This window comes from Sinocyclocheilus anshuiensis, unplaced genomic scaffold (genome assembly GCF_001515605.1).
Source record: "Sinocyclocheilus anshuiensis isolate Anshui unplaced genomic scaffold, SAMN03320099.WGS_v1.1 scaffold584, whole genome shotgun sequence".
NCBI classification, from domain to species: Eukaryota; Metazoa; Chordata; class Actinopteri; order Cypriniformes; family Cyprinidae; genus Sinocyclocheilus; species Sinocyclocheilus anshuiensis.
In genome coordinates, this window is record NW_015557089.1 from 273,895 (window position 1) to 284,498 (window position 10,604).

Sequence of the window (10,604 nt, forward strand, 5' to 3'; positions counted from 1 at the left end):
AATAAATCTGCAAAAATGTCAACGATTCTGTGTTTTTCTGTCAATATGGGGTGCTGTGTGTACATTAATGAGGAAAAAAAATTAACTTAAATGATTTTAGCAAATGGCTGCAATATAACAAAGAGTGAAAAATTGAAGGGGGTCTGAATACTTTCCGTACCCACTGTATATATATATATATATATATATATATATATATTGATGAGAAATAATAGCACTACAATTATTTTATGAGATATAATAGCATTATGCGGTGCCAAAAAATAAATAAATATGGAACCTGTTCATGTTATGTTTATTTTATATATCTAGGTAATTCAATCTATGAAATAAAAAAAATAATAAAAATATGAGTATAATATAAAATGTTCATTAGATACTTAATTTGTATAATTTGTATATACTTGATTTGTACAAAACATCCCAACTTTTCTGTAATTGGGGTTGTGTGTGTGTGTGTGTGTGTGTGTGCGCGCGCGTGTGTGTGTGTATATACACAACCCCAATTCCATAAAAGTTGGGATGTTTTGTGACATTACATAAAATCAAGAAAATTGTATTTGTTCATTCTCTTTAACCTTTATTTAATTGACTAAAGTACAAAGAAAAATTTCCAATGTTTTCACTGGCCAACTTAATTTTCTTTTGTAAATATAAGCAAATTTTGATGGCTACAACACACTCCAAAAAAGTTGGGACAGAGGCATGTTTACCACTGTCAAATAACCTTTCCTTTTAAAATATACATTTTAATCATCTGGGAAATAAGGATGCTAATTTTTAAAGTTTTGCAAGCAAAATTTTTGCCCAGTCTCGCTTTATACAAGACTTTAGATGCCCAGAAGTCTGTGATCGTCGTTGTCTGATTCTCCTTTTCATGATGGGCCATACATTTTCAATAGGAGACAGATCTGCTGGCCAGTCAGTCACATCCACATGTGTCTACGAAACCACGCTGTTGTAGCACATGCAGAATGAGACCTGGCATTGTCTTGATCTAATAACCATGGACTTCCCATGAAAGATGTCATCTTGATGGCAGTATATGTCTCTGTACAATTCCAATATATGCCTCCATGTCAATGGTACCTTCGCACATATTTCAGTCACCCATGCCATTTGCTCTGCTGCACCCATATACTACGACAAACATTTGCTTTTGCACCTGTACTGAATGAAGTCTGGATGGTCCCTTTCGTCTTTGGGACTGACAGTTTGATGTCCGTTTTCCCAAAAAACAAGCTGAAATGTGGACTCATCTGACCACAGCACACATTTTCAGTCTTTTGGACAATCTAAAATGAGCTCGGGTGGGCCCAGAGAACTCGCTGGCGTCTTGATGCAAGTTGCATTTCTTGATGCAGCGACAGAGTGACAACATTTTTCCATAGTACTCCCGAGCCCATGTGGCTATATTTCACAGACCTGACCTATTGCCAATTCACCAGCTTATTGTGGACTGTGGTCTGTTCCAACTTGTGTGTTGCAGCCGTCAAAATAAAAAAAAAATGAAATAAAAAAATTGTTTATATTTACAAAATACATTTAAGTTGGTCAGTGAAAACATAATTGTACCTTTGTGAATTAAATGAAGGTTGAAGGCAGTTAACAAACCACAGATTCTTGATTTTATTGCATTTTACAAAAACGTCCCAACTTTTCTGGAATTAGCTTTTATTATATTTTTATATTTTAGTTTTAATTTCAGTTTTAGTTTTAGTAATTTGATGTTGTTTTGTCATTTTCGGTAGTTTATTTATGTTTATGTTATGAAATAGATTTTTTTTTTCATCTAATATCGAAAACTATTTTTAATAGTTTTAGTTAACAATAAAAACCTTGGTCCAAATTGTGTATGTATATTCAGGATTTTATTCCATATATTTTTATTCCATATAATACTTGTTTCCTATGTGGCGCCTTGTACTGCATATATCACATTGTAATGAATTTGTGTAGTCTATGTGTTCTACACACATATATGTGGGTTATAGAGAGAGATTCCTGTTCTCTGTAGACACAGCCCTTCCTCTCTCTTCACAAACACTCCTTGACCGTGTATTCCTCATAAACACACGTACGCGCTCATGCTGCCCACTCTGAGCACACTAGCTTCAGCTCCGCCACGTCTCTCTCATGTCTCTGTTTGTTCCTCTCTCTCCTTCTTTCTCTTCTGTCACTTTCCTCACGTATGTTTGACATCCTTCTGTGTACATGCTTTACTCTCCTCTTTCTTTCTTATTTATTCTGTCTTTTTCTTCCTTCTTTCGTTCATACTTGCATGGCTGCCTGTGTTCTACCACCCTACAATCTCTCTTTTCTTCATCTTGATTGATTTTCCTCATCCATACATGTGTTCCCCATTCTCCACTTCTCCTGCTTTTCTTTTCTACCCCTATATTCCCTATCCCTCTCCTCCCCTGTCTCTCTCTCTCTCTCTCTCTGTCTATCTCTAGCCCTCTGAATGTGTTGGGCTCTGTCCGCCACTCCTCCTCTTCTCTCTCCTCTCACACCTCCAGTGAGACGGGAAACCTGCTCATCCTGATGGACAGTATGATGGAGCACCCGGAGGACCTCTACCGCATGCAGGTGAGCTACATGCGCTCTTAATGCATACATATAGTGTGCAAGTTCACCCTAGTGACCAAACAAAACACCCTAGCATCCACTTTAGCACCCAAGTGTACATCTAGCAATATCCTAGTGCAGTGGTTCTCAATTCCTGTCCTCGCATATCACCGCTCTGCACATTTTGTATGTTTCTCTTATCGCTTCAGATGTTTTTTCTATTCAACCGTAAGTGCCCTGCGAAGTGGACATCACAGGATATTCCGCTATGATTCCAGTTCGAAGGGAGCATATATGTTCCATTCCAAGGGCATTAGAGTGTGCAAGACGTGAATTTAATTGTATTTATTTACAGAGGTATTTATTTACATATTAAGTCACTTCATTGGATTTCTCGTGCTCAGGGAGTAGGGAGCAAAGAACACTGTGTTAGGTTACAGTGTGGTTATCTGAATCAGGTGTGTTAAGAGAAAAATATGCAGAGCAGTCGTACACGAGGACTGGAATTGAGAAACATTGTCCTAGTGTAACCCCTCTGGTTCTACCCAACCCACTTCGAGTGGGGTTCAAACCAACTGCAGCCTTCACCCCCTAAATCTCACTCCCATCCGGGTCACGGCACCAATGTAATCTCTCTGGTTCTACTCAACCCGCTCAGAGTGGGATTCAAACCACCCTTTCCGGCATGGGAAGTGGGTGTGCTAACAAGGATGCTAAAGACTGCAACCTCTAGCGTCAGTCGCTAGTGCACCTATTCAGGCCAGGGAAGTGAGGTTTACCTGCATAACAACCTAGCCCTAGCAACCTCTTAGAAAACTCTAGCAACACCATAGTAACCACTTAGGACAGCCTAACAACTACCTGCAATGCCTTAGTTAGCAATGCCTTAGTTATCACCCAGAACACCATAGAAATCTAGCATCCACCTAGCAACATCTCAGCAACCAGCCACCACCTAGCCTAACAACAAAACAGAGCACCTTAGCATTTGCATAACAATGCCCTAGCACTGCTAACACTCTAATAAGCACCTACACTATCCTAGCAATGTCTTAATGTCTCATGTAAGCTAACACACAACCACCCATTACCTAGCAATACCCTAGCAAACCCTTCAGAAACAATCAAGCAACTGCCTAACTACATCCTAACATTGCTTTACCTAACATCTGCAAAGCAATATCCAAGCAACTGCCTAGCAACACCCTAGAAACCATGCAGCAACTATTAATTACCTGTTGACCTCTCAGAACACCCTAACATTTCCATAACAATACCCTAGCACCGCTTAACAACATCCTAGCAACCACCAATGACTTTCAACCTAACTACCGCTTAGCAATACCCTAGCAACCACCTTTAATAATCTAACGCCTGACACCGTGTCTACACCAGATTCAATTGGCACGACATGACAAAAGACAATAGAACCCATTATTATCAGTGATGCTGTCTACATCGTGCGACACGACACGACAAACCCCCAACAGTAAACTGATGTCTCGTTTTATTTATGACATGCTGAAACAAAGTACAGATGATTTGCAACGGTCGGTTTGTCACGTCCAGTATAGACAGCCTCTAGCTGTTGTGGCATGATGCGATGCAAGCAACAACGGTCACATCCAGTGTAGACACAGTGTTAGCATTAGCACCGCAGCAACCACCCATCACCTAGCAATACTCTATCAACCCCTCAGAACAAACTAGCAATTGCCTAACAACATCCTAGCACTACTTAGTAACAACCAAGCAACTGCCTAGCAACCACTCAGAACACCCTATCAACCTTGCATCCACATATTAGTGTCAACCACTTACAACTTAGCAATGCTGTAGCAATGCCTTAGAACACACTAAGATCTGGGTAACAGTGCTGTAGCATTGCTTAGCAACACCCTAGCAGCCACCAAGATCATCCATCCTAGCAACCACTCATAATATCCTAACAACGCCAGCATTAATGAACACTCATAATTAATCTACAACCACCCATCATCTATCAATACCCAAGCATTCTCTAAGAACCTAGAAACTGCTTAACAATATCCTGTCAGCACTTATTAACATCCTAGCAACCTCTCACAACACTCTAGCAACCACTTAACAATGTTCTAGTGATCACCCAGAACACTGCATCAATCTAGCATCCACCTAGCAATATTCTAGTACCCCACCACCTAGCAATTCACCGCTTAGCAACACCCTAGAAACCACCACGATCATCCAACCTAGCAATACCCTAGTAACCACCTATAATATCTTAGCAATGCCTTAGAATTAGTACACACTCATAGCAACCCAACAACCACCCATCACCTAGCAATACCCTAGCAACCTCTTATAACAACCTAGAAATGGAACCTGAGCAACTGCCTAGCAGCACCCTAGAAGCCACCTTTTAGAACAACCTAGCAACTGCCTTACAACATCCTAGCAACAACCAATCAACTGTCTAGCAACACTGTAGAAACCACTCACCACCAAACAACTCCCTGACAACTAGGGCTGCAAAGGAGTGGAAAAGTTCCAGGAAATTTCCAGAAACTTCCCAGAATCTTCAGAAACTTTCTAGGATTTTTTGGAAACTTTAAGAACATTTTGGGGAATTTTCAGAAACTTACTGGAAATTTTCCACCCTTTGCAACTTCTTAGAACACCCTAGCATCTGCACAACAACAAGAATACTGTATCTAATCCTTTAAAGTACTGTTTTCCTCCCAATGTAACATTTCAGCCCAGTCCATCATCGTCCAGTTTGAGCTCGACACATTCAGCTCCGTCTCAGATGATCAACTCAGGGCATGGCAGCATCAGAGGTAAGTGCCAATAAACTTTTCATAATAACTCCAGAGTGTTTCCCAACCAATGTTTGAGAGCTAATCTATTGTCGTTTGAACATTAACTTACCGTGGTGACAATCAGGAATCTTAGTGCTTCTAGCTTCACTCAAAAGAACAGCTCAGGTGAAATATGGCTTTTCTAGTCTCAACCTAAAACTTAGAGATGTTTTATTTACTTTCTCTCCAGTTGGGTCCCCATCACTACCTGACAGATACAGACACACCAGAGAGATGTTAATGCTCCTACCGCCGCACAGGGACCGTCCCAGCAGTGCCATGTACCCCAACATGACCGAGAACGGACAGGTACGTCTACCTCAAGACACAGCTAATTTGATTTTTTAAAATCCAGTAGACTATGCCAGAAAATTTGGTGAGATGATGGCAGAAATATAATATTAAAATACATATTTTTTTCTTTTTAATTTTTCACTAGCCTACTAACCATCAGAGGGCTCTTTACCATCAGGTTATTGGTCCCTGCAAACCCTGCAGTGACCCCAATATCTCTGTGGCTGATAAAGGTATGACTGGGTGTGTATGATTCTCTGAACCAACTGTACCCCTCTACTCCTTCACAGTCCCACATTTCCCTCAGATCAGGCAGAAATCCACAATACACACTGCATCCGAAATCGCATACTGTCTGAGCAGGTACTGCATTTGATGAAGAACTAACTTTGTGTCCGGTAGAAAGTATGTTCTATGTTGGATGGGTCTATGAATGCATGCTATCCGATCATTCAATCCAGAATACTAGTCCGTATGCATCACAGCTTCCCTTAATATTTGGAAACTGCACACAATCTGTTAAAATTCATGGTCGCTTCATTTTTAAAACTTAATTTTTGCTGTTGGCAAACCAAACCAATTCAAGCCAAAGTCTTTGAAGGGAAATTACTTTTCACTTTTAATAACATTTTCAGCCAACAAATATAAATGGTGAGTTTCAATGCTGGCCTAGGCTGGTTTGGAGCTGATGTAACTGGTTTATCAGCATAACCATGTGAATTACTAGTCTGGGGTGCGTTTACCAAAAGCAACTATGGTCGCAATTTCCGTCGTTACCAATAGAGTTCAGTGGAACGAACTACCATAGTTAGCTAACGATGCTTTTGGGAAACGCACCCCTGGTTAGTGCATGTTTAGCGGGTTCTCCAACTCAACATAACTGGTTCTTTGTGAATGTTTGGTAAGGAAGTCTTGTTTGTTAGTCTAGTTTAGCAGCTGGTTGGAAACACCAGCATCCAAACCCCAACATTTTAAGCAGGAATTCCTGAGGTATCTGACATTCAGATGAGGATCCAGCGGGTCAATAATGAAACCTGTATGTATAGTGATGGTGGTCTTTGTCCTTTCTGGCAGTGTTGACAGCTCCCAGCAGCTGGAGTTTGGACAGTGGCACCAGGGACACTCTGCCGTTCCTCTCTGCTCATGTCGGGAGTGTGATGGCGCCACCAGTTCCCCCCCGCACCCTCCCTCCCGGTAAGAATCAACGGTATCTTTGAGGAAAGGTTTCAGTGAAGAGAAAGACATTTCATGAAACCATTCCTTTTATGTTGTGTCATTAGTTATGTTGGATCTTCTACACATGATGAGGTGCCACTGTATGTCTGTTCAGCTACACAAGCTGATTTGACAAATGTTTGGAATGCATATCTGCCAAGGTGTGCATAGACTATTTGGAGGAATTTATGAAAACATGAAGCCAATAGAGTTAAGAAATCTAAGAAATGAAAAGGTGCCTAATTAAAATATTTGCTACATTGTTAAATTTTGTAGTGGAATCTTTATTAAATTGGACTTGGCTTCGTTAAATATCCTCCTGTTGCTGCATCTTGAGGCACATAGTTGAATCGCATCTCTAAGCTTAAATGCATTTATAGAAGCAAATGGGTGGTTGACAAATAAAAAATTGTACACACACATTGTTTTTTACACATTGTTCACTATTTAAATATTTTGTCTTATTTTATTTTAAAATGCACATGCCAGTAATTTATAGGAAAAAAGACAAGAAAAAATACTAGGGGGTGGGGGGGTATTGCTATTGCCATTTTGTTTGATTACAGTAATATTACACATCACATCAACTACGCAAATGTAGCATACTCCCTTTCACCCACCCTACATTGGACATGTGGCATCCTGTCTTTCTTTTAAAAAGTTTTTCCCACATTTGATCATTTGCTGATCCATTGCTCCCCATTCACTCTTTCCCACCCATTATTCTCCTCTGAACATCAGCCAAGTTCAGAAAGAATCCTTCCTAGTGCTTGCTGAGTGAATGCGCATGTCGACGTGTGTTTGCGCGCAAGTGTGTACCGGCGTGTGCTCTTTCCAACCCTGGTTCTGTCCAACTGTGTCTCCCCTTTAGGACACTTCTCGATGCACTTTGATGCTTTCCACCACCAGATCAACGAACTCCCTCCAGCTCTCCCCACGCGCTCTTTAAGAAAGGTATCCTCCACCTAGATGTGTCCTGTTAGTCCTCGTCATGCATGCCCGCACTAGCATTCTGAGATGTCTTACGGCCTGTTGACCTCAGATGTCCCCCAGTCAAAACACCCTGAGCTGAACTGTACTTGAGTCTGGTTTGGGATATTTTTTGGTGTTTGGGAGTTGGGAGTTTTTGGTGTCCCTAAGATGCTAAAGTGTTTTGGGTTCATATTGTAATTGTTTCATATGCATTTGTATACTGTATGTATGCATAAGTAGTGCAATTTTTGTGTGTCTGTGTATGTATGTTGTTGGGTTGTATTTTCTCTGGAGATCAGTAGGATGAAAATTTGTAAAAATTACATTTGTACGTTTTAGTCATCCAGCAAATTATACCAAGCGAATTAGAAAAAAAAGAACAAAAGCAATCTGTCAAGAGCCAACAATATTCATAATATATAGTGCCAGGTTTATTAGACACATAGATGGGGAAGGAATCTAAATTAAAAAGTTAAAATGGAAAAAAAATTTAAATGTTTTGAGAATAAAAAAAAAATGTTATTGTACTGTAAAATATTAAGTCACAGTTAGAAGGTACACTTCAGCTCTGATTGTGGCTTTAAGAAAGAGGTGTTCAATACTGCTCCTGGAGATCTACTTTTAATCCAAATTTGATAAATATTCCCGGAAGGAGCCAAACAAGGTATTTGGGTTTATTTGGCTGTGTTGCTTACTGTGTTCACTGCTGATGTTGGGAAAGGCCATACTTCTGAGCAAACATGTTTGCAAGTCTCTAATATACAGTATCAAATCATTTTTGAATTTGTGAATAGATTTCAGTCATGGCAACTCTCGGGATAGATTGTAAAATCTTTATTAATGTAAATAGAATGTGCATAGGTTTGGTATTGATGGACTAGATCTCTTATGCTGCTGCAGAGCAAGTAGACTTGCTTCTGCTAAATGCTTGGATCATAAAATTAAAAGAAAACATGTTTTTGCTGCTAGAGAAAGGAAGATCCCCCTGCAGCAGATTTAGGCAGGTGGTGCTGGGGAGGCGGAGGGGTAAGATGAGGACATGCATAGCACACAGCTAGTTAGAATGTGAATAGAGATTCATGGCTAAACTATTCATTTCTAATGCAGGTTAGTAGACAAGTTCACCCTCATAATACTAAGGTTGAGTGAATGATGACAGAATTTTCAATTTTCTATGAACTATTCCTGGAAGTTCATGGAAAGATAAACAAGTGTGATTGACCATGGGTGGAACTAAAGTGTGCATAAAGATAGTTCTCCAGGAGGTAGGTTGAGCACCCTTGCTTTTAGGTCTTACTAATGTCATCCTACTGGTCTTTAGTTTTAACACTGCAACAGATAAGGTCTTCATGCAACATATTGTATATAAACACCTTGTTTACCTTTCCTCACCAGTCACCCCTGCACCCTATACCTGCCTCACCCACCAGTCCACAATCGGGCCTGGATGGCAGTAACTCCACCTTGTCTGGCAGCGCCAGCAGTGGCGTCTCCTCCTTGAGCGAGAGCAACTTCGCCCAGTCCTCCTCTGAGCCTCCAGCTCGAGCTGACACCTTGGACTCGATGCCAAACAGCCAGGCCTGGACCACGGACACGGAGGAAGCCGAGAGTCCCTACCTCCCTGTACACTACAGCATCTCCGAGCCTGAAGTTCTGGACCCTCTCAAGCCCACTCCTTGCCGTAGTCACTCAGCCCCACTGGGCGTAACCCCAGGGATGCCCACTGACGGACACCATCATCACCTCCATCTCCACCATCACCACCCACATGCAATACACATCACCCACCCACACTACCACCACCATGAGCCTGCACCTGCTCTGCCTCCCAAACCTTACCTGAGGGAAGGGTGTATCCCTGAAGAGGACCTGAGGCCGGTTCCAAGGCCAATGCCCCGCAAGATCTCCCAGCCTCTGCTAACGAACAAGGAGGAGCAGGCCAAGGTGGCCTGGGAACACGGCATCAGTAAAGAGTAGGTTCAGCTTGGACTGTTGGCTTTGGTGTCATAGGTGGTTGGGTTTTGGGAAAGTCCCAAGAAATGACTGGGTTTGAACCTCTACTCTACATCTCATGTATCCAGTATAGGTCTTTGAAACCTTTCAAGAAGTGCTTGATATGTTGCTGAGCTTCTACATGCTTGTGAGACTTTTTGTTTTGTGCTTAGCGGTTGTTGATTGGGAGTTGCCCAGGAACCTTGAGTTCAAACTGCTTGTAGAGCCCAAGCTACTTCCCCTCATTAGTATCAGTATATTGATTGGATAATGCAGATATGGTAAGAATCCCGAAAGTTGTAAAGGTACAAAAACAGAATTTCAGATGAAACAGGAAGCACAAAATCAGATTAAGGTGGTTTTCAGGTGTACCAGATCCAAGCGTTTCATGTCTTCAAAGATAGATACACCTCTTGTCAAGGTCTACAACTTGTTAACACTTCATAGTAGGGCTGCACGATTAATCGCATGCGATATTTAACGCGCATCTTGTCAGAAAGCCGGGTCTGTAATCAGCGTAAATCTCCATCACCTGCGGGCTTTCACATTGAGCAGCATTAACTACACAGAGCCGTTGTTCACTGACGAGCTGCGCTAAACCACGTTCATATTAGCGCGATTTTTTGCGCTTCTCATCAGTGAACAACGGCTCTGTGTAGTTAATGCTGCTCAATGTGAAAGCACGCAGGTGATGGAGATTTACCGCTGATTACAGAACCGGCT

At 41.4% G+C, this 10,604-nt stretch overlaps 1 protein-coding gene across 1 annotated transcript in view; it reads left to right on the plus strand.

Moving 5' to 3' along the window:
- The window catches only part of LOC107677038 (dedicator of cytokinesis protein 3-like), a 245,045-nt gene that overhangs the window by 233,970 nt on the left and 471 nt on the right, over window positions 1-10,604 (plus strand). Inside the window, exons 50-56 of the mRNA XM_016471828.1 lie at window positions 2,353-2,589; window positions 5,306-5,387; window positions 5,599-5,717; window positions 5,848-5,935; window positions 6,777-6,896; window positions 7,789-7,871; window positions 9,285-10,327. Of these exons, the coding sequence (XP_016327314.1) occupies window positions 2,353-2,589; window positions 5,306-5,387; window positions 5,599-5,717; window positions 5,848-5,935; window positions 6,777-6,896; window positions 7,789-7,871; window positions 9,285-9,866 (1,311 nt within the window). The 3' untranslated portion in view covers window positions 9,867-10,327. The remainder of the gene's footprint in view (window positions 1-2,352; window positions 2,590-5,305; window positions 5,388-5,598; window positions 5,718-5,847; window positions 5,936-6,776; window positions 6,897-7,788; window positions 7,872-9,284; window positions 10,328-10,604) is intronic.